Here is a 20,541-nt window from a genome sequence, read left to right as displayed (position 1 = left end):
GCCCCGCGGCGGGGAGAAGAAAAGGAAGAAGAAAAAGAGGAAAGTGGCAGCTAATGCGGAAGATGGTACGTTATCTTAACACGGACAACTTGTCTTTCAGGGCTGAGTTATTCTTGGAGAGCCCAAAAAGCGCATACTTTGGGTTTCCGCCCAGTCGGAAAGGATTTGTCGGCCGCACTGTGAGAAGTACCGTGTGTTGGTCTGGTGTACGTTTTAAAGCCCTGGAGGTCTTCAGTATTACGTGTTTTATGCCAACTGTAACATTTAAACTAACACTTACTAAATCGGTAGCAATGAATTTAATTGTTGCATAGGATCCTGCTTTGTTACATTAATTTTGGATGTTTGGCTTGTTTATTATGCAAAAATATGTACTGTCTTTCACAGTAGAGCTTTGACAGGTGCTTATATGTGCAGCCAGTATGTCTTTTTAGTAACGCATCCAGCCTTCGGCAACATCTGTATATTATGACACCAAAGTATACTGGAAAACTACCCCAAAAAATTGCATCCTGCAAATATTGCTAGATTTGTATATATTTTTATACCTATATGTGTATAGATGCATATATGTATTTGAAGCTTCTATCCCTTAGGTATTTGATCTTTGTGACATTTGTCGTGGTTATGCAAATAAAGAGGTGCTTTCATGCTCTGAGGATTCAAGTCCTTAGAGCAGAGAGAGTACATTTCACGTGTCTTGAGCACAAACTGTGTTGGAAACTTGATGTCTGCATTACAGAGAGAAAGGAATTTTGTAACTTGTTTAAGGATCATTTCTCTTGTTTCCACAGAGAATGTCATATAATATGCGTTAAGTTTCATTGTTTTACTATGCAAAGTGGATTGTGTGGAAGGAACTTGGGAATTTTTTGATCTCTGCTTCAGAAAGTTCCACAGAAACCTTGCCTCCCCTTCTCCTGCCCTGCTCCCACTGCATGAAAAAAGCATGACATTTGTACATGGTTTACAGACTGAAGAAATTCACTCTGTGGAACAACTTTTAATGATGAACATGTCCTTCGTATCTCTAACTGACTCGTCTTCTCTAAAATAATGCTCTAGATACAGAAACTAAAAAGGCAAAAACTGAAGAAGGTGAATCTGTGAAGGCAGAAGATGAAGATAAGCAGGATTCTGGAGAGAAAGAAGTGGAAGAGGAAGAGGGGGAGGAGGATGAAGTGCCCAGTTTACCACTAGGTGTAACAGGTATCTTGTGTTCTCTTTTTCATGCATGTGCAAAAAGCCAAGGTCTAACACTTTCTTCCAGAGCAAGTTGCAGTTTTCAGATTAGCTTTATAAGTCAGGTGCTTGAATATAGGTGACATGACACTAGCAACTGCACAACTGTTACTCAGTTACTGTTCTTTGAAATTTGCGTTATATACACACTCCTATTAGTCTTAAAATTACAGTGAAAATCTGTTTTAAAACGTAACTACACACATGTTTAACTGTAGAGGAAAAAGTCAATGAAGAGCAAGATGGAGGTGTATGACTAGTAAATTTGGCAGGAGAAGCAGTGCATTCATGTTCATTTTTAACAGCTCGGTGTGGTAGTCTGAGGAACACATTAGTACTTTGTCAATGTCTTCAGATTTTATAGTAGAAAGGAATAAGAAAAAGTCCTTTGCTTTGATTTTTTTCTTCATCTAGGTCAGTTTTAGCTGGGTAATCTCAGGGGACAGATAGAATTGAAGAAATAGGTTTGAATATTTTTTTTATTTCCCCTCCTCTCATTTCAGGTGCTTTTGAAGATAATTCTTTTACTTCCCTGGCTGGTCTTGTCAGTGAGAATACACTGAAGGGCATAAATGACATGGGATTTACACACATGACTGAAATTCAGCATAAAAGTATTAAGCCGCTTCTGGAAGGCAGGTAAGAAATATGGTTTTTTAATCACTATATTACCCCAAACGTTGTGTAAATTTTGCTAGCAAGCTAAATATATGAAATGTGACTTTCTGCAGATAAATGTGGTTTTTTAAATATGTTTTTATGTATTTTGTTTACTGACATTAATGTAAGTGAACAAAGTATATCTGTGTTGCATGTGAACGAATACTTAGGATAAGCTCATGGAAACTGCTTTGCATTTGGCTTTGAAAGCAAGGAAGTGTGTCTTGTTGGTATGTCTCAAAGACACCATCTCACGCTGTCACTAGAGACACGGCAACCAACTGCTGTGGACTGCATCTGCCACCAAGCTCTTGATACTAACTCTACTGGTTTTCTTTAAGCCATGTTATGTTTTTACATGGCGAACATTGTTCAAAATAGGATTGTTCTTTTCTCTGTACGATCAACTAAATGTTTCTTTTTCTGACTTTGCTACATACAGGGACATATTAGCAGCTGCAAAAACAGGCAGTGGCAAAACACTTGCGTTTCTTATTCCTGCAGTAGAGCTCATCTACAAGCTAAAATTCATGCCTAGAAATGGTAAGGGTCTTCATTTCACAGCTGAATTTTACTGTGGCGCAGCCATTTAGGGATGTGGCTAGGAGGGGGATTGGACAAACTGTAGCTTGTTCTCATCTGATTGATGTATTTTTTTTTAGGAACGGGTGTTATTATTCTTTCTCCTACTCGAGAGCTTGCTATGCAAACCTACGGAGTTCTTAAAGAACTTATGAATCATCATGTTCACACCTATGGTCTGATAATGGGGGGCAGTAACAGATCAGCAGAAGCACAGAAACTTGGAAATGGAATCAACATAATTGTAGCAACACCAGGAAGACTGCTGGATCATATGCAGGTAGATAAAATATTGATGTCTAGTTTGCATTACTAAAACATGGTAAAACTCCTATCTTGTTTAACTGAATTTGTTAATTTTCTAGAACACTCCAGGTTTCATGTATAAGAACTTGCAGTGTTTGGTAATTGATGAGGCGGATCGTATTTTGGAGGTTGGATTTGAAGAAGAAATGAAACAGATCATAAAGCTTCTACCAAGTAAGAAAAAAAAAAAAAAAATCTGTCTTTCCTGGGTATCATTTGACTAACATTATGTCTTCTTTATGACTCAATTACTATAAGAGAAGTCATTCATTTTTATAGTTCTGTAAATGCACTTCAGAGTGATTGTCTTACTCTGTCCTTTTTTTCTGATAGCTAGTATATATTGCTTTATTTAACATCATTTATCTGAAAGACAGAGTTTTCATATGCACTTTAGGGATATAATTCTGTTCATATAAGATCCTTTTAGTTTAATGTCTACGTTCTCTCATTCATCTTCCTCTGCCCGTTTATTTCCTACAATTCATTATTTCCTAATGAGGCTTAAATATCAGGAAATAGCTCTTCTGACTTGCAGTTTGAATTTTCTTCATACCTCCAAGAACAGTATCGTAAGGAAGTTTAAGTATTTACCTTAAAATTTTCTTTTCCTAATTTTTCATTTAGTTATTCCTTGTAACTGATGTATTAAACACATTCTCAGAGTCAACAAGACTCTCCCTTTAACTTTCAAAATGCAGGAAAAAAAAAAAACATGGAAGTAGTACATAAAAAAAATCAGTGATAAATACATTGAGGTTCCACATCTTAAATATTAAAATTCAGATCTGCATGTTTAAGATGCAGATGTATAAATTTTAAAAATAACATCCTGTGAAGAATGTTAATGAACAGTGCTAAAAATGGAAAGGAAAGGAAGAGTGCAAAAATGACAAGTTCTTTCTGAAATGGAAAATAATAGGTAAAGAAGTTTTTACTTTGCATGAGTTTAATTTGTTTTCGTCACATTAGGAAGCAAATTATATTTTAAAACAGACACTTCAAAATAAGAAGAAAAAAATGGTACCGGTTGTTCAGCAAGAACAATTGCTACTGTTCTTGCAGTTGTGAAGTGGAACAGACTAGGTCTGCATTTTCCGTGTACTCATGTAACAAGAAAATGTTACAGGATCAGGATATATATTTGAGCTGAGAGATTACAGGCAGGCAGGAGATTTCCTACACCTGCTCCAAGACCATTGAAGTCACTGAGGCTCAGTAGAGACGTACTGCCATGTGACTAAATAGCATGCACAAATGTGTATGTTCTAGACTGAATTTGCACAACAAACAGTAACAAAGCACTGTAGTTTGGTAAATTTTTTCTTCCACAATCTCTAGCATGAATTTTTTTTTTAAAGCAAAACTATTTTAATATTCATGGGAATGAAATCAATTTATAGTTAGAATTACAAGGTTGGTCTCTATTTAAATCATTGTTTTGTGTCTAAATTGGTGTGCAAATGATTATTAACATTTTCCCAGAGAGAAAGAATACTGTGTTTTGATAGCTGTTAGGATTTTGGGGGTGGAGGCAGCCTAAGTAAACATCCTGTACAATCCATAATACAACTACACTTATCTTTGTCAGTAGCAGTATGTTTGAACTAGAATTTAATTGAAAAAAGTAGACGACTTGCTCAGAGAAGTTTGCAGCTAGAGATTTTATGGACTTGTTATTTGAATTCTCCTTTAAAAAATGAGGCTGTCTCAAAATATTTTTTCAGAGCGCAGACAGACAATGCTTTTTTCTGCTACACAAACCAGAAAGGTTGAAGATCTGGCAAAGATATCTCTGAAGAAAGAGCCACTATACGTTGGGGTTGATGATAACAAGGAGACAGCAACAGTAGATGGTCTTGAACAGGTAAAACAAATGTTATTAAAAGGTCTGTGAACATACCAAATCATATGTGTTTTTAACTAGGTTGTACAAACACTGTCTTAAAGGGTGTTTACCATCCTAATGGGCAAAAACTATCAGTTGCCTAAAGGGCTTTATTCAGTCTGCTAACTATAGTAAGTTATATGCATCTAGTCAATGCAGGATAGATGATAGAAAACCTCATGAAATAGACAAGTGTAACTAACTATATTACTATTCCTATCTATATTACATATCTAAGTTCCAGTTGTCTTTCTAACTGTATTTTCCACGTTACTGACTAGAGAGAGATAGATACATACTTCAGATATATTTCATTGTTGCTGCTTCAGATAATAGCTAAATGGAGTTGCACAGCAGTTTCTTGCGTTTGTGCAGTTGACATGATGACTGTTACAAAATTACCAGTAGCTATGTATTACCTTAAAAGAGTAAACTAGTAGCAAGAATTGGGTAAAATAAAATTCTTGAAATCATAAAAAAGTTAAGAACCCTATGTCATTTTTTTCATGCCTAATGTCAGTAATTCAAAGTTCTTGAAATGTATTTTTATTACATAAGCTAACTGCTTTTCACTGAACTTACATTAGTTTGGAGAATCAATTAAAAATTACTTCTTCATATTTCAAGTTAGTACAGTAAGTTTCTTGACAAGTTCATCATCTTTAGTTTCATATACCAAGGTGAGGGACAGACAATAAATCAGATGGTTTGGCCCAATACAGCTGGAAAAAATAACTATTTGGCGTATTTGTTTCACAACATAACACTTCCTTGATGTAATTGTATTGCTGAAGCAAAAGTTTGTTCTGTACTACTTTATTTAACAATATTTAAAAATTTTCCAGGGGTATGTAGTGTGTCCATCTGAAAAAAGATTCCTTTTGCTCTTCACATTCCTCAAGAAGAATCGGAAGAAGAAACTAATGGTATTTTTTTCTTCATGTATGTCAGTGAAGTACCACTATGAATTACTCAACTATATTGATCTGCCTGTTTTGGCCATTCATGTAAGTATTTTATTCATTAATTTATTTTTAATTAATTTGATAGTACCTGTAAGTTTTTACTGACCTTACCTTTGCGTTGTTTATTTCAGTCCAGTTTCTAACAAACAGACACCCTGCTCACAAAACTGATGATGATCTTGATTAGTCTGTAGAGGAAGGAGATAAAGCAAAGACTATGTAATAACAACACTTCAATATTGTTAATCTAGCTATTTTACAAAACAGGGCTGAATGCTGATATTAATTTATGCTCTTGTTTGTAGAATGCTTTGTGTTTTCTTCCAAGGAGTTGCCTTGCACAAGCACTAAAACTCAATTTGTGGAGCAAAGCTATTGTCAGAGGAATCCAAACACTGATCCTTGAAGTGTTGGGTGCTTTTTCTAAGGCCAGGGTGATGTTTGGTTTTACTATGCCAATTCTTACCCCTTAGATGAGTATTTTAAATTTTTTTTGTCAAAACCACAAAATGTATAATTTAGGAGAAAGAATTCACTGAAAGTTTATGAAACAGTTATAACTGACCACAAATGTCCTTTTCTATTTTGTTCTTTGGGGTTTTTTTTTTCGCTATACTTTGATAGAACTGTTACAAGTATGGTGTGTGTTTTGTTTTTTTAACCTGTAATCTATCTAACATACTGCTAGAGTTGCAAATGTGCTTTTTCTGAACTTCAGGCCTATATGCAGCCCTCCTGAAAAGAACACTTATACAACGAAATTTTTAATGCTTTAGAAGATACAATGTAACCTCTGAGAGATACCACTTCATGTAGCCCTGTGCTGTTGGCTGTGGTAGCATTGTTTCTTTACTGCAGAATGGTCCTGCTTGGTCTGTACAAGTCCATGATATGGAAAGATGCCCCAAATTATTTTATATTTTTGGCAGTGATTTAATATGTGAAATGGGAAATTAGATTTAAGCTTACAAGTTGGCAGGTTTTTAGTTTGGGGTTTTTTTAGTTGATATTTCATCCTTAATGTGTTTGTTTCCTTTCAGGGCAAGCAGAAACAAACCAAACGTACTACAACATTTTTCCAGTTCTGTAATGCAGAATCTGGAATACTGTTGTGCACTGATGTAGCTGCCAGAGGACTGGATATTCCTGAAGTTGACTGGATTGTCCAGTATGACCCTCCAGATGATCCAAAAGTAAGTTAAGGAAGTAGAGAAACTTCACAGCAACAAATCAAATCCTAGCTACAAACATAGTTGCAGAAAAAAGCTGAAAACTGCTGCTTGAGAGAGATCAGGATTCAGCCATGCTCATATCTAGCTCCTAATTTCTTCTACTTCCTTTAACCAGCTCCTAGGAAATGCTGCACCCAGCTGACACCTTCGTTAACTTTTTAAAAGTTGCCTTTAAAACATTATTCTTTGTGCTGTTAAATTAGTTTAAAATCTAATCAGCTAAACAACAAAACATTTCTCAGGAGGAGTATGAGTTTATATATGCATCCCTGAGTCTCCTAACAGCTTTTTCAGTGGAAATTTGATCATAATTTAGAAGTCAGTATTCTTATTTGAGTAAATGTCCATGTAAACGAATGGAACTCAAAAAACTCTGAAGTTTTGACAAATATACACAGCAAATATACCAAAAGCAAAGTTTAGGTTTCAGTTACAGCAGACCAAATTTTTTTTTTTTTTCCTTCAGTAAAAGGCAAAATACTTTTAGTCCGGGGTTCTGTCTCAGCCTAATTGTGCTTTGCATCTTCAGCACGTGGTTTCCCTCATCCATGTGTCAGTGCTAAGAAAAAGTCTTAAAAAATAACGGATGATGCATTACACTATATTAATGTTAAATTTTGGGGGGGGGGGGGGGGGAAGCTGTTTTATTACATGTTTGAAAGACTGATTGGACTTGCTGTCTGTTATTCTTTCCAAAAGGAATACATTCATCGTGTTGGTAGAACTGCCAGAGGCATAAATGGTAGAGGACACGCTCTGCTCATTTTACGACCAGAAGAACTGGGCTTTCTTCGTTACCTAAAACAAGCCAGGGTAAACTTACATCTGGATTTATTATTTTTTTTTCTACTGTGCAACAGGTTTTTAAAGGCAAAAACTGTGATGATTAATCAAACATTTAAACTTTTTAAGCAAAAAACATTCTGTTGCTTAGAAAATATTTAACTGAACCTTGACTTTGAAGTCAGCAGCACAAAGGTAAATACTAAGTGTATTTGTAGTTGCTTTACCACTGTGCAACTTGTGTTCTAAGAAATGAATAAATTTCCTGTGACTTTTCTGTGGAAGGATACTGGGAGTTTGGCCATTCAGAGGAAATCAAAACCCAGATGTTGCTTGTGCAGTTTTTGTTTTTTCTATTCAAAGAGTCAATTGGATTTTGTTTAATTCCAAAAGAAGTGTAGCAGCCTTCTAAATGTAATCATTTTGATATGACCGAACTGCACATGGTTCTTGGTTGTTCTCCTTATGGGCTTGTTTACACTACAGAGTTTTGCCACTTGCAACTAAAGTGGTATAGCTTATAAAGCAAAAGCTAAAGCAGTAAAAGTGTCATACTGGGCATCTTTTTTATTCTAGCTTAAAGGAAGTGATAGTACTTGGCATATTGATGTAAAGGCACCTTACAGATACAGCTGTGATATTAAAAAAACATCTTCTGTTATCTAGTAGGTCTTTTTCTATTTGTCTTAGGTCTTACATATTCACTATTTACACAGTATAAGTAATTTTGGTATTTTCTTTCTTTTAAGGTACCACTAAGTGAATTTGAATTTTCATGGTCAAAAATTTCAGACATCCAGTCTCAGGTATGAAATGACTTCTTTGAATATCTGTATAATAATTTACATGGAGAATGTTAGTCTATAATAACTGCAGTTTAAAAAAACGTATGCTTGTTTGGAAAAGTTCCTGTAGATGAGTACTATGCAGCAAATCCTCCTGCCATGTTGTCCCTTGATGACAGTAAAGTGATAAAATGTTTAGGAATTAAAGATGAATTCTAGTATCTAGTACTAAAGTGTCATCAATATACGGTATGAATTCACTTGTAAGAATTGTTTTTTCACATTGCATTGCAAAACCGCAGTGATGTAAACCTGCGTTCAACTTTTGAACAGAGTGTTCTTGTCTGGCATAGCAAACAGGGTTTCGATAGCTTTTATTGAATAGTTACGTATGCTCACATTAATTGTGAGTAACATATGTCTTATAAGACGATTTACTCAGACTTCGGTGTGCAGAAAGAGATCCAGTACCAACACTTAGAAATGTTAGTATATAATCCAGGTATATTTTTAACTAGCTGATGTTAATGCAGCCCAGCATCAGACAAACCTGTTTTGTGCTCCAGTGCTACAAAAATAGCCATGGAGCCCAAAGTTGAATACAATAGCATAGATAGTCTGTACATGTGAATTTCTATTGTTGTTTAGTTCTGTGAATCATTCTTGTGATAACAGCTCTGTAAAGCTTCTTTGCAGTAACTTGAATTTGAAATAGCAAGTACAGGAAGCAGTGAAGACACTCCTTACAGAAAGAGGTTCCTAGTTAAGAATAATTAGGAAGTAATGATGTCTAATGTAACTTATTTTTAATATGCTGAATTAATGTACGTTAAACAAAAATGAGACGCTTGGATCTCAAGAGTATTGGGAACTTAGTCCACAACAAATAAAATGTCTCAGTCTACTGCATCTGCATTTTTGTCTTAGAATTAATACTTTTTACTTTAGAATGCATTTGCACCGTAATAGATATACTACATGTAGAATTAGATGGAATTGTACAGTTTAGATGTCTGAGTTAAAAGTATACTGTTGTTCTCCATTAATTCTCAATACACAGTTTCATGGTGTGGCTGTAGTTGTAGACTCCTTGATTAACTTGTTTGGGATAACCCAATTTAATATTTCTGTCAATTTGCATATTTCTGAGGCTATGTACTGTAATTCAGCTTCAGGCTTTTTTGTCCCTCTATTTATTTATAAAAGCACTCTGATACACATATGTGCACTTTACTGTCAAAGGGCAATTTTGCTGAAGTGAATAGTGAATGTCACTGCAACTCTTGCAGTAATTAATCTGCTAGAATATAATTTATACACTTGTTACAGTTGTAATTGGATATGTCTCTTGTTTTGGGGTTTTTTTTGCCCCCCCCCCTCACCAGCTGGAAAAACTGATTGAGAAGAACTACTTCCTTCACAAGTCAGCCCAGGAAGCATACAAAGCTTACATTAGAGCTTATGACTCCCATTCTCTGAAGCAGATCTATGACGTCAATAATTTGGATCTTCCCAAAGTCAGCCTTTCATTTGGTTTTAAAGTTCCTCCGTTTGTTGACCTCAGTATCCTTTTACTGCAGTGTTTCAAAGCTGAATTTCTGCGTTATAAATGTTAAATGCAACTTACTGAAGTTCCTGTGCTACTTCTGATATTTTCTTTTTTGCTATTAATCACATAAATGCATCGTGCTTCAACAATAGTTTATCAAAGAAGATGTTAAATAGCAAATATTAAAACTGCAAAAATTACCTACAAACATCTATGTTTTAGTGCATGTACGTGCTATGTGTGCTTCAGTTGCTGTGAAGTAGCCGATACTGGAATGCATACATGCATATGTGTTCTAGAGTACTGTTCTCCATGCAGAATTATTTTAATTGAAAGGTACATGCTTAAGTTTAATAATCATGGAATACTGAAATAGAAGACTGTATGTAGATCACTGTCAAACCTGCCAGTGGATGGAATTTGAAGCAGTAGTACTTTGGCCAACTTGGTTGGACAACTGGAGGAATAAAAGCATTATTTAGGACCACAGGCACCAAGTTCTAATTTTGTCTGTAGTTATGCAAGTCAACTTTTTGTATAATGCTGCTATTTTTTTCTAACATTAATAATCCTTACAATACCTAAAAAGCAACATTTCAAATTATTCCTTTTTAAGTTCTTTAACCAATAAAATTCCAGATGTGAACAGCAACCATGGCAGACGACTACAGAAAAGAGGTGGAGGTGGGGGATTTGGTTACCAGAAATCGAAGAATGTCCACAAAGCTAAAATCTTCAAACACATTAGCAAGAAATCAGACAGGCGGCAGTTTTCTCGTTAATCATACATTCATTAAAATGGCTTGTGGCATTGGAATAGACTACCTTGATCAAGACCATCTGGCAGTTATTTCCAATTTAAACGGCTCTATTCACACTTTTAGAGGTCTTTTTTAGAGGTTTTGTTTCTGGGAACATCTTTTATCTTTCCATTCAGGAAGACTGTTTGGAAGGGAGACTAAAGATAGAAAGGGAGAACATGGCCAGCTAATTTTGCCATACTTTTTGTAAGGAAGAAGACAGTTGAATGTAATTATCTTAAGTCAATACTACAGAGTTTTTTTATTAAAGAAAGAAAAAATACTTTTAGGTGTTAAAGAAGAATTTGCTTTACATTTACCTCTTTTTCTATGCACACCTCTGAAAATTGTTGGACTATACAACATTATGATTAATGACTATGATTTATGATTAATTTCAGTCATGGTATCTATATAACAAGTACGGTGTCCAAGATAAAAAAAAATCTTATACCACATCTGGAACATGCTTAATACTGTTTCTTTTAATGTTGTGATAAAATGGTAACATTCTAGTGAAATGTTTGGTTTTCCTTCATGTTCTCTTTAAATCTGAATTTATTCATCTGGTAATGTCTAGTGTACTCTCTTATGAATACGCAAAGAAAATTAAGAAAAGCAGATTACATAAATTGAAGCACTTGGCCTAGGTAATGTTTTTTAAAATGCTCCGTAACCTTGATGCAGTGAGAATTTTTGCAGTTGTATCTTGTAAATTACAAAAGTGAATTGCCTTTCAGAATAGTGATGGGCAAAGTCAAAAGATACTAGCACAGGATTGAGGGAGTAGAGAGACTTGGTAAGTGAAAAAGTGAAAAGGCGTATAAATATACTAGAAGGATGTTTTGAGGGAGAAATATAAAAGACTGAAATGGAAGAGGGCAGAATGCACATTGCAAACAGAATGCATGGAGAGTAAGTACTAAAAATACACAAGTTGGGCAAAAGTAGAGTAACTATATTACATTTATTATTTTCATATCTCTACCATTATAGAAGTATGTAACTATTCTTATGAGGCTATAATGGTGGTGGGCAACAGTATTTTAAAAATGTACATCTATCAATGCAGGGAAAGACTAAAATGTCACAGAACCCAGAAATCTGGGCCCCATGTGATTACAGTAAAACAGCTTTTAATTTACATCTAAAATGTAACCTGGAACAAATTATGAATACAAAAGCATACACAGTTACTGCAATATAAAGTGGACTGATGTTCCTTAGGTCTTCTGAAGTAGCATGTCAGGTTTAAAACTATGATATGTGCATTGAAGTATTGCAGAAAAGCATTGCCAGACTTTCTTTTCACCCTTAAAGAAACCAGATCATTCTGGGGGGAAAACAGCATGACCGTTCTGTTGCTAGTGCTTCCACCATTCAGAACTGAGAGTGTTGCCTTTTTTTAACCTTTTTTGTTAAACAACTGACTTGAAGCCCTAATGGACTTTTCAAGACTCTTAATTAACATTTGTTAGATATTAAGAATTTCTGATATGTCAAAAATACTTAAGTAGATGAATTTTGTTACTGGGATTTTAACGTCCCATGCTTCCAGGGTTGCAATGAAAAAGCAAAATCTGCTCTGAATGGGTAAGCAATACTAAGTACATGGTGCCTGGCTTATTCAGTTCTAATCTTTGATTCTGGGTTTTCTTATATATTTATAAATAATAGATGTCAAAATAGTTCTCATGTCTGTTTATTAATAGCACTTTTTAAGAATTCTCTCTTGAGATCTACAGCATCATACAGTTGAAGGGTTCTACGTACACCTGCAAGCTATGCAGTTACAGTGTGGGAATTAATGTACATTATAGTGAAATTAACTCTGAGAGACTCATTAGATGAACCGCAAAATGAATTACTTGGAAAGAGATGTAAGCAAAGCTGCAGTAAACCACTGTAAAGATCAGAGCGTGGTTATGTGCACACAGGCAGTGTGAACGAAGTAGTGTGGAGTATTCATTTGGAACAGGAAAAAAGCTGAGATGATGGGCACATTCAGTGACCACATGTATGACCATGTGCTGCGTAGCCAGAACTGGTTGGGCTTAAAAGTGCATCAGAGTTCTTGCCACTTCTCTATGTAGGCAAAAATCTGCTTCACAGAGAGCTGCTTTTTTCTGTCTCTCCTTGTCATTCTGGGAACAGAAAGCTGACTGCTTTCCCAGCAGGTAGACAATCTTCAGCTCCACCTAATTTTTTTCTTTGAAAGAGTTGAGGCACTGTCAATTTCTAAAGTCTGATATGAGGACAACTGAAAAGCAGGGGTTTGGCACAATTCTGCACAACTCCTCCCTCGCATATATGGTTTGCATTTTCTTCTATACCCTAATACAAAGAAATCTTTGAAATAATCTCATGTAGAAGATGAAAAGACTGGCTGGTATTGCTCTAGACTAATACTAGCTTATCCTAAAGAAAAAAAAAGTTAACACTTACTTAAACATTATAGATGTATAATGGCTGCACAGTCTGTAGTAACTACATAGTCTGCTATTTCACACTGTTAATTTCCTGATTAAACAGAAGATAAATTCCTGAGCTGTGACTAAGTGGGAATTGAAAGAGAGGGGCTTCAGCTTCCTGGCTTGTGCAGATGCAGTTACCTTTCTGTTTGTTTATGGAATCATAAATGAAAAATAGTTTCCAATGAAATATCTATGTGTATCAGGCCGCATCTATTCTACTATGGTATTGCAAGAAGTTTAAAAGATTGTCAAACTGATTGGAAATCTAACGTTTCCTTTGCAACTTACCCTGTTATCAATCTTGTGAGCAGTTAATAGACCTCAGCCATCAGACTCAAGGCTTGTCTCGTAACAGTGACTGATAGGTTGGGGACTAATATTGTGTGCCTTGAGAAATTGCCACCTTCTCTGAGAACCTTGACAAAGAAATTGGACTCTTTAAACCAGTTAAGGGGGTGATCAAAACTGTCCTGCTTGAACTGGAAGATTTTTTTGACAGTTCTTGGAACAGGCCCATAAAGGAGAATTCCATTGCCAAGCTACTGCTCATAATCATGAAAAATCTTGTCATGATATGAGTTTCCTGTGCCATAACGCTGCCGAGTTATAGACAAGCACAAGACTAGTCAGGAAGTGTTGCCATCAAATTTTTCAGGGTGAATGTCACAAGTAGAGGGCACGTTTATTGACAGTGTAGAGCAAGAATACTTGAGAACTGGATAAGGTATTATCTACTTAGGTCTGCTGTAAATAAGAAGTATGTTTATCTTTTGGCAGTAATTAGCCTTTTTGTTTCATGTATGAGTTGATGACCCAATTTAAGCTACCAAAGCTTTAGATACTTTAATAATTTGCTTTTAGGCTAGTAATCTGAGGCTTAGGGGAAGCTCTCACAGGAAGGATGAAATGGACTGTGGTTAAAAAAAAACAAACAAAGAACCCAAAACAAACCAAAACATTGTAGTAGAGGTCTCCAATTCCTTCCACTGTAAAGGAAGGCAGGGTATTGACAGGATACAGCACAAGTCTCTGACTTGGTTTTAGTTCTACCACTGTCCTGTTTAGGAGATAGTTGTCCAGTTACTTCAACCCCCCAAAACTTACAAGGGATTTTACAGAGATCTAAAAACCTAACAACTAGAAAAGAGCCAGTTATTAGCCCTTAAAAGGTGGGTGTTGGTTATTTTTTTCAAACTAAAATAACAATGCTGAAAGAAGCCTAGAATCAACTGGCTTTGCATGTAGAATAAAATCTGTCTCCGCTCTTGACTTTTGCTCTAGTACCTTGATTTCCTCGGGATTTTAGCTGCTTGGCTTGACAGGAGAATTCATGCAACTTGTTTCCGATGCTTTTGTTTGCTCTAGATTTATAGAAGATGTTGAGCCGTGACAATAAGAATCCAGCCTCTTGAACTGGAATGCTCAAAAAAAATTTGCTGGCTTGCATCAAAGTCATAAATACTATAATGCTGCTTGTGTCAAATCTCTTTATTGCGCAGCCACGTGGGGAAGAGATTACTTTTTTTTCTCCCCTTAGCCACCACAATAAACTTTTGATATGGAGTTGTGATGAGAGGCAGAGGAAGGATGCCTTTAGGAGAATGGAAGACAAATGGAAAATCAGGGTGCTGTCTAGACACACACTCACTTTGTTATATCGGTGTCATCCAGCTTAAGAACTGCATTCACCTTTCAAAAAAATATCTGAGCATACTCTACAATAGCAGTCCATCTTCCCAAACACTTCTGTAAGCTACAACACTGAAAAACATAACCATGTACTATTTTTTCCGAGTTGGTCAGAATTAAAAAGAAGAAAATCATAGGCTTGCAAAATCTTGTATAACGGTTCCAAAACTTCTTCCAAACACTCCTCTCTATTTTGGCTGTCACCTGAAGATGTTTAGCCACTTGGGGGTTTCTGAGCTCCTCTATGAGTGGTTGCAATCACCTATGAATGTTGTGAACTGTAGGAGCATTAAATGTGCTACTCTACATAACTAAACCTAGATGTTCACTCGTAGGGGTTGATAGACCATGTGAATTTGTAGGAGCTATTGGGTCTTCCTTATAAGCTCTGGATAAGTGTTCTTGATGATATATTGTCACTTTAATTAATAAAAACCTTTAGGGGAAAACAGACTTGAGTAGCAGGTAAGTTCTGCCAAGTACCTTTCTCTGTTATTAAGAGACATGAGAATGAGTTTATGAATGTACATAGAAACACTAATATGTACAAAATGTAATTTGAGAGCATAAATGTAACCCTAAAATGATGTTGCTTTAAAAAAAAAAAAAAGCAAACAACAACAAAAAAATAGACCAAATGCTTTTTTCCATAGAAATTGTATTCAGTGATATCTTTATATTCCTCTCTTACTTGTGGCAGAATAAGAGTTAGCCAAATAGCTTGTAGTACTAAAAGAGGTAATTCTTTAATACTAGAAAAGGAATCTTTGACCTGTACTAAGCCCTAGCTGCAGATGGCCAGTTACAAAACTATATGAAGCTCTAAATGATTATTTAAACATTGTACTTTCCACTTCATTGCAAAATTTTATGAATCTCTTTCCTGTGCTTTGCAAGTATGTGCTACTATAACTTTATGTAAACTCTGCATAATTTTTTGTTCCACTTTCTACATGAATCCGGCAAGGGATTATTTGTAAATAAGGATACTTAATAGAATAGAATATTTTCAGTTGTAAGAGACCTCACTGATCATCCACTCAAGGTGATGCCACACCAATGCTATTTCAGGTGCAAACTAATCAATAAGGTATACAGGTTTTAATTCAACACATTCAAAGAATTCTTTGAGTATGTGTATGAAACTTGCCATTCAAAAGTATTGCACAGAGAAATAAACCACACACACATATTCCAGACTTGTAGTCAGGATAAATTCATACAAAGGCCTTGCTTTACATTCACTCCACATTATAATGACAGTGGAGTTAATTAGTAGTAATAGGTGGCCCATATGGGGAGTGTTTTGTGAACACTGTCCAAGGAAAGAAGGCTGTTTCTACCAAACTTAAGAGTGAGAAGAGTTGCTGCACAGGTTTGAAGTGAGCTAGAACAAGAATAAAAGGCATTTGGGCACTGCAACTTTCTTGGACACCAATTAACATAGAAATCACTGGATGTAGACTCCTAAATAACTTTGAATCTGACACTTAAAAATATTAAAATCCACAAGTGGAAAGCCCATGTCTTATACACAGTCAAAATAATATTTTTTTTAAAAAAATTAAAATGTCTGGCTCCTCAAGATTATTGGCAGTAGCAGAAGCCAATAGTCAAGGTCAAACAAATTATATTTACTCAATTATAGATTATTAGTTGAGGGGTTTTTTTTATGTGACTGCTGTGATGGAAGGAAAGCCTAATGTTAGCAAATCTACTATATAATCCCCTTTGTATTCATGTGTTGGCCTTAGCTGTACTAGGGCTCATTATCTGTTAACATACATGCACACAGACTCCTGAGACAATCCTAATTCACGCAGGTAACATCTTTGCTGGCTACCCCTTGTGTTTGAAAACCTTGCGCTTAGTGGCTCACATCCTTATATGCTACATAAAAGTGATATTTGAATGGAAATTATTTTGTCAAAGATTTGCTCATTATTAAAGAAACCAATACTAGCTAGCTTTTATGTGACATCTAGATTCTCCGTCACATTTTCAATCATAAAAATATGGAACCAGCTGTCAAAGGGCTTTTGAGGGTTTGTTTTTCCCTTAAGCTGAAATTTTTTTCTAGATATTTATCAAATTAATTGCAGGATTTATGTAACAGTTTTCTGAAAAATGCTTTATAAAGGAGACTGGTTTTCTATTAAAGAGCTGGCAGAGAACAGAGGATGGAATAAAACTGCATCTACTAAAAGCTCTGATAGGACTTTCGTATCTAAAACAAAAAATGGAACGTGAGTCAAAACAGTCAAGTTCAGTTTAGTCCCTTTATAATCATCTAAAAATAATCTGCTTGTGTCTCCAAGACAAAAGCAAATTTCTGAAAAATGTAAACTGTATTTAAATTTTATATATTTGCTATAAAAATACAGTATCACTTCACATAATGAGTTGAAATTCTGTTATCTGGATGAATCATCATCCTCCAAAGCTGTTCCTAAGCAGCACGCTGTCCTTGAAAAGTGCTTGAAAACAGAGAGCTATAATGAAGCTGGCCTGGGTAGCTGCTGTCTGGTGAAGACAGCCACTTCTTCAGCACAGCTGTACAAAGGGGAGCTTGGACGGGAATTATAAGGATGCTAGGAGGGTTAAGCTAAGTTAAGAACTTTCAGACTGACAGAAAAAAAAAAACCCATATGACAAGACTAAGTCGGAGAAGATTCATTTCAACATCAGCAGCCAGAAGAGTGAGTTTTGCAGGTGGTGTTTGGTAAGGTGATAAGGGCTAAGAAATATCTTTTGCAATACCTCACTTCTGTCACAAGTCCTTTTCTCAGCAATTCTCAGGTCTCCAGGGAAATGTGAGAACAGGTGCAAAGGAAGATGTAAAGTATTTCTACTCTTAGACTTATAAGCAGATTACTATTTTCCACCCTTTTGTGTTTTGCATTCCTCAGACTTCTCAGCCCACAAAGCTCCAAACATCCAGATGGAAAGATGATGTTATTTTTTGTATACTGCTAATTCTGTTATCTAGCTCCAAGTCCTTAGTCACATAATTATTTGCTTATTTTAAGAGCAATCAAACAGTTGGTGATATCAGCTATCTTTTGAGGATACACACTGCCATGCTTCATTGAAAAAAGAAACTATGAAGGCGCAGACAGTAGTTTCTGAAGTCATTGAAAAGTATCAGTGAATGAAACAAAGGATTTTCATTGTTTTCATAGCAATTTGACATGACAGCAACTTATAATACAGTAGGTGTAAACTGTAAACCATAAAAGTAAACTAGGTCCTCCTTTCAGTAGAAGAAAAGTATATTTTAATTTTGTTTTGTCTTTCTTGGTGTTTGGGTTTTTATTTAATTTTATTATTTCATGTAATATTTATTTGCTTTTCTATTATTTAGAATACATTAATACATACAAGTCTCCTCATTTTTTAAAATTTCCTCTTCTCTTTTTCAAAGTATACCCTGGTTTCTGAGACATTGTATTGTGTTGCCATAGCAATCTTTGAGGAGCACTAAGCCTTTGCATTCCCAGGATAAGACAGCAGTGGGGTAATTATCAAGAAAAAATAAATCCCTTTGAGACTTTATTCAAGCCTCTGTATTATACGACTAGGTTATTTCAGCCAAGCAGGAGGGAAAAGTAGATTTCAATGCATTTGACATGTGAACTGGAATGTAAGTATCAGGATGTGGCACATAACGTACACATAATAAGTAGGAGCAGAGGTATGTGACACACGGCCTCTAGGAAAGGAAGATTTTGAGATCATCTGGGCTGCTTTAATGGTGACCCACACATAGTCTGCAACCCACAAATGAAGTACCCTCACACAAGAAAAAGACAACCTCATTTCCTGCAGGAGCAAGAACGAACGGATCATGTCCTGGCCCATTTGGGACACTAAACATGAAACTTTTGCAGTTAGTCTGAGTTTTGTTTGCTTGCAGTCTTTCTTTATTAACTGAGTTATTAAAGTTGTGACAAGATTCTTTTATTCCTTTATTAAGTTCACAGAATTGGACTGACAATTGTCAAAACATTTAGAAGTTAAAGGGCTTTTTTATCTGCTTGTTTCCCTTAATGCTTTTAGGTCTGGGTGCCTTTTAAAGGAATAAATTGTTCAGTAATTCCTTAGATGGCATTTTAAAAGTGGCATTAACTAACAAAACAAGACACAAATTAGAAAGGAGCAATATAAAGACAAAGCATGAGAAGCAGCTTGTGAAGCAGTCACATGCTGTCTGCCAACCCTGACAAATTTTTACCAGTGCCTAATTGTTTCAGATGCTGCTTTACACTTAACTTGCAGCAGTCTCGTGAAAAGGCTTTTCTTGACAAGCTCTGTCAGATTCTGCCTGTTGGAAGCTCAAGTGGCAAAATGTGAGACATTTAGCACTCAGAAGTCCTTTTCTCCAAATAATAAAAGCTGGTAAGTAATGCAGATAGTTTTCTCTTTGCTGCTGGCTTGCACTAGAACACTTGTTAGAATTACTGTAGGAAAGAACAACTAAAATCATGTCTGCATTAACAGCCTAGGAAAAGGATTTATTTGCTTTATTGTTCATCTGGTGAGTGAAGTGGCACCCGAAAGTTAACCAGCAAAACAACCTGGTTATTCTAACTGCAGTCATTGTCTTTCATTTCTATAATATTTCATCATTGTTCTAGCTTTTGAAGTTGGAACCCGTGAATAAGGCAAGCTGGACCCTGCCTGCTGTGAGAGGTTTGCCTTTTGTCAGATAGTGGTGTTTCTTCAGTGAACGTGAATGCAAGTGAAGAACATTGATTTGAGCAGCGTTCATTTAGACAGGACTATTCTGACCCAGAAAATACTCCTTCTCAACCTCAAAAACGAGCAACCAATCTTCTGTCCCTAAACTCTGCCCCATTACAGTCTGTGATTGTAGGTGCGCTGCTATTTGCAAGGAAACAAACTTCACTGGCCTTCTTTGATCTTACTTTCTGACCCTCAACAACTTCAAACCTCTTTGGAGATCTCTCAACAGCACCATATGTCCTGGTAAGGGAAAAAAGCCTGTATTTTGTCCAGTAACTCCCACTGAAATTGTCCTGGTAACAGACTAAGGGGAAACAAAGCGGGTAGAAATGCTGGTTACAGCTTGTAAAGGACTCCAGGAATGAAAGTAGTCTGGGATAAAGGATACCTCCCAGTATATAGGTAGATATAATACCTTAAACACACCTTAAATATAGTACCCATGTTGCTATATGATACTGTCACGCTGCTTGTCACCATTTATTACTCACAAAGTGACACGGCTGTCTCCTTTATGCGTACCACCCTGTTAACATCTATTACACACTTTAAAAGAGGTTGTGTAGCAGGCTGAAAATTATCTTTGAAGCACCTTGATTTTGAGGGTAGTTATTGGAAAGGGCCAGGAGAAGGGCGCATTCTCAGAGGCCAGGCACATGCCCTTAGTAAAGAAACTGCCATAAATCTGCCCTGAAACAGACATAAAGATGGAGATGTTCCTGGCCACTTAAAAAATTAAGAGAATTTCAGAGATTTTTTTTTTTAAGTAGAAAAATTTCCCATTTAAATGCTGCAGCCTAGAAATAACTCGTGCTCAGTGCTAAAACCGTCACCAACCTT

The 20,541-nt window shown here is 35.9% G+C and overlaps 1 protein-coding gene across 1 annotated transcript; it reads left to right on the top strand.

The window, feature by feature from the left end:
• Positions 1-4: 4 nt before the first annotated feature.
• DDX18 (DEAD (Asp-Glu-Ala-Asp) box polypeptide 18) lies at positions 5-10,774 on the top strand (the record flags this gene model as incomplete). Its single annotated transcript, XM_009708518.1, has 13 exons — positions 5-65; positions 1,066-1,209; positions 1,746-1,881; positions 2,345-2,445; positions 2,565-2,764; positions 2,850-2,964; positions 4,518-4,657; positions 5,524-5,685; positions 6,684-6,836; positions 7,575-7,688; positions 8,408-8,464; positions 9,829-10,006; positions 10,632-10,774. Coding segments are annotated over 13 exons (1,704 nt in total), but the record flags the coding sequence as incomplete, so codon positions are not given.
• Positions 10,775-20,541: the final 9,767 nt, after the last annotated feature.

The sequence above is a fragment of the Cariama cristata genome, unplaced genomic scaffold (assembly GCF_000690535.1).
Source record: "Cariama cristata isolate BGI_N322 unplaced genomic scaffold, ASM69053v1 scaffold39670, whole genome shotgun sequence".
Classification (NCBI taxonomy): Eukaryota; Metazoa; Chordata; class Aves; order Cariamiformes; family Cariamidae; genus Cariama; species Cariama cristata.
The sequence above is the reverse complement of the archived record's forward strand: the minus strand, read 5'-3'. Positions and strand labels throughout refer to the sequence as shown.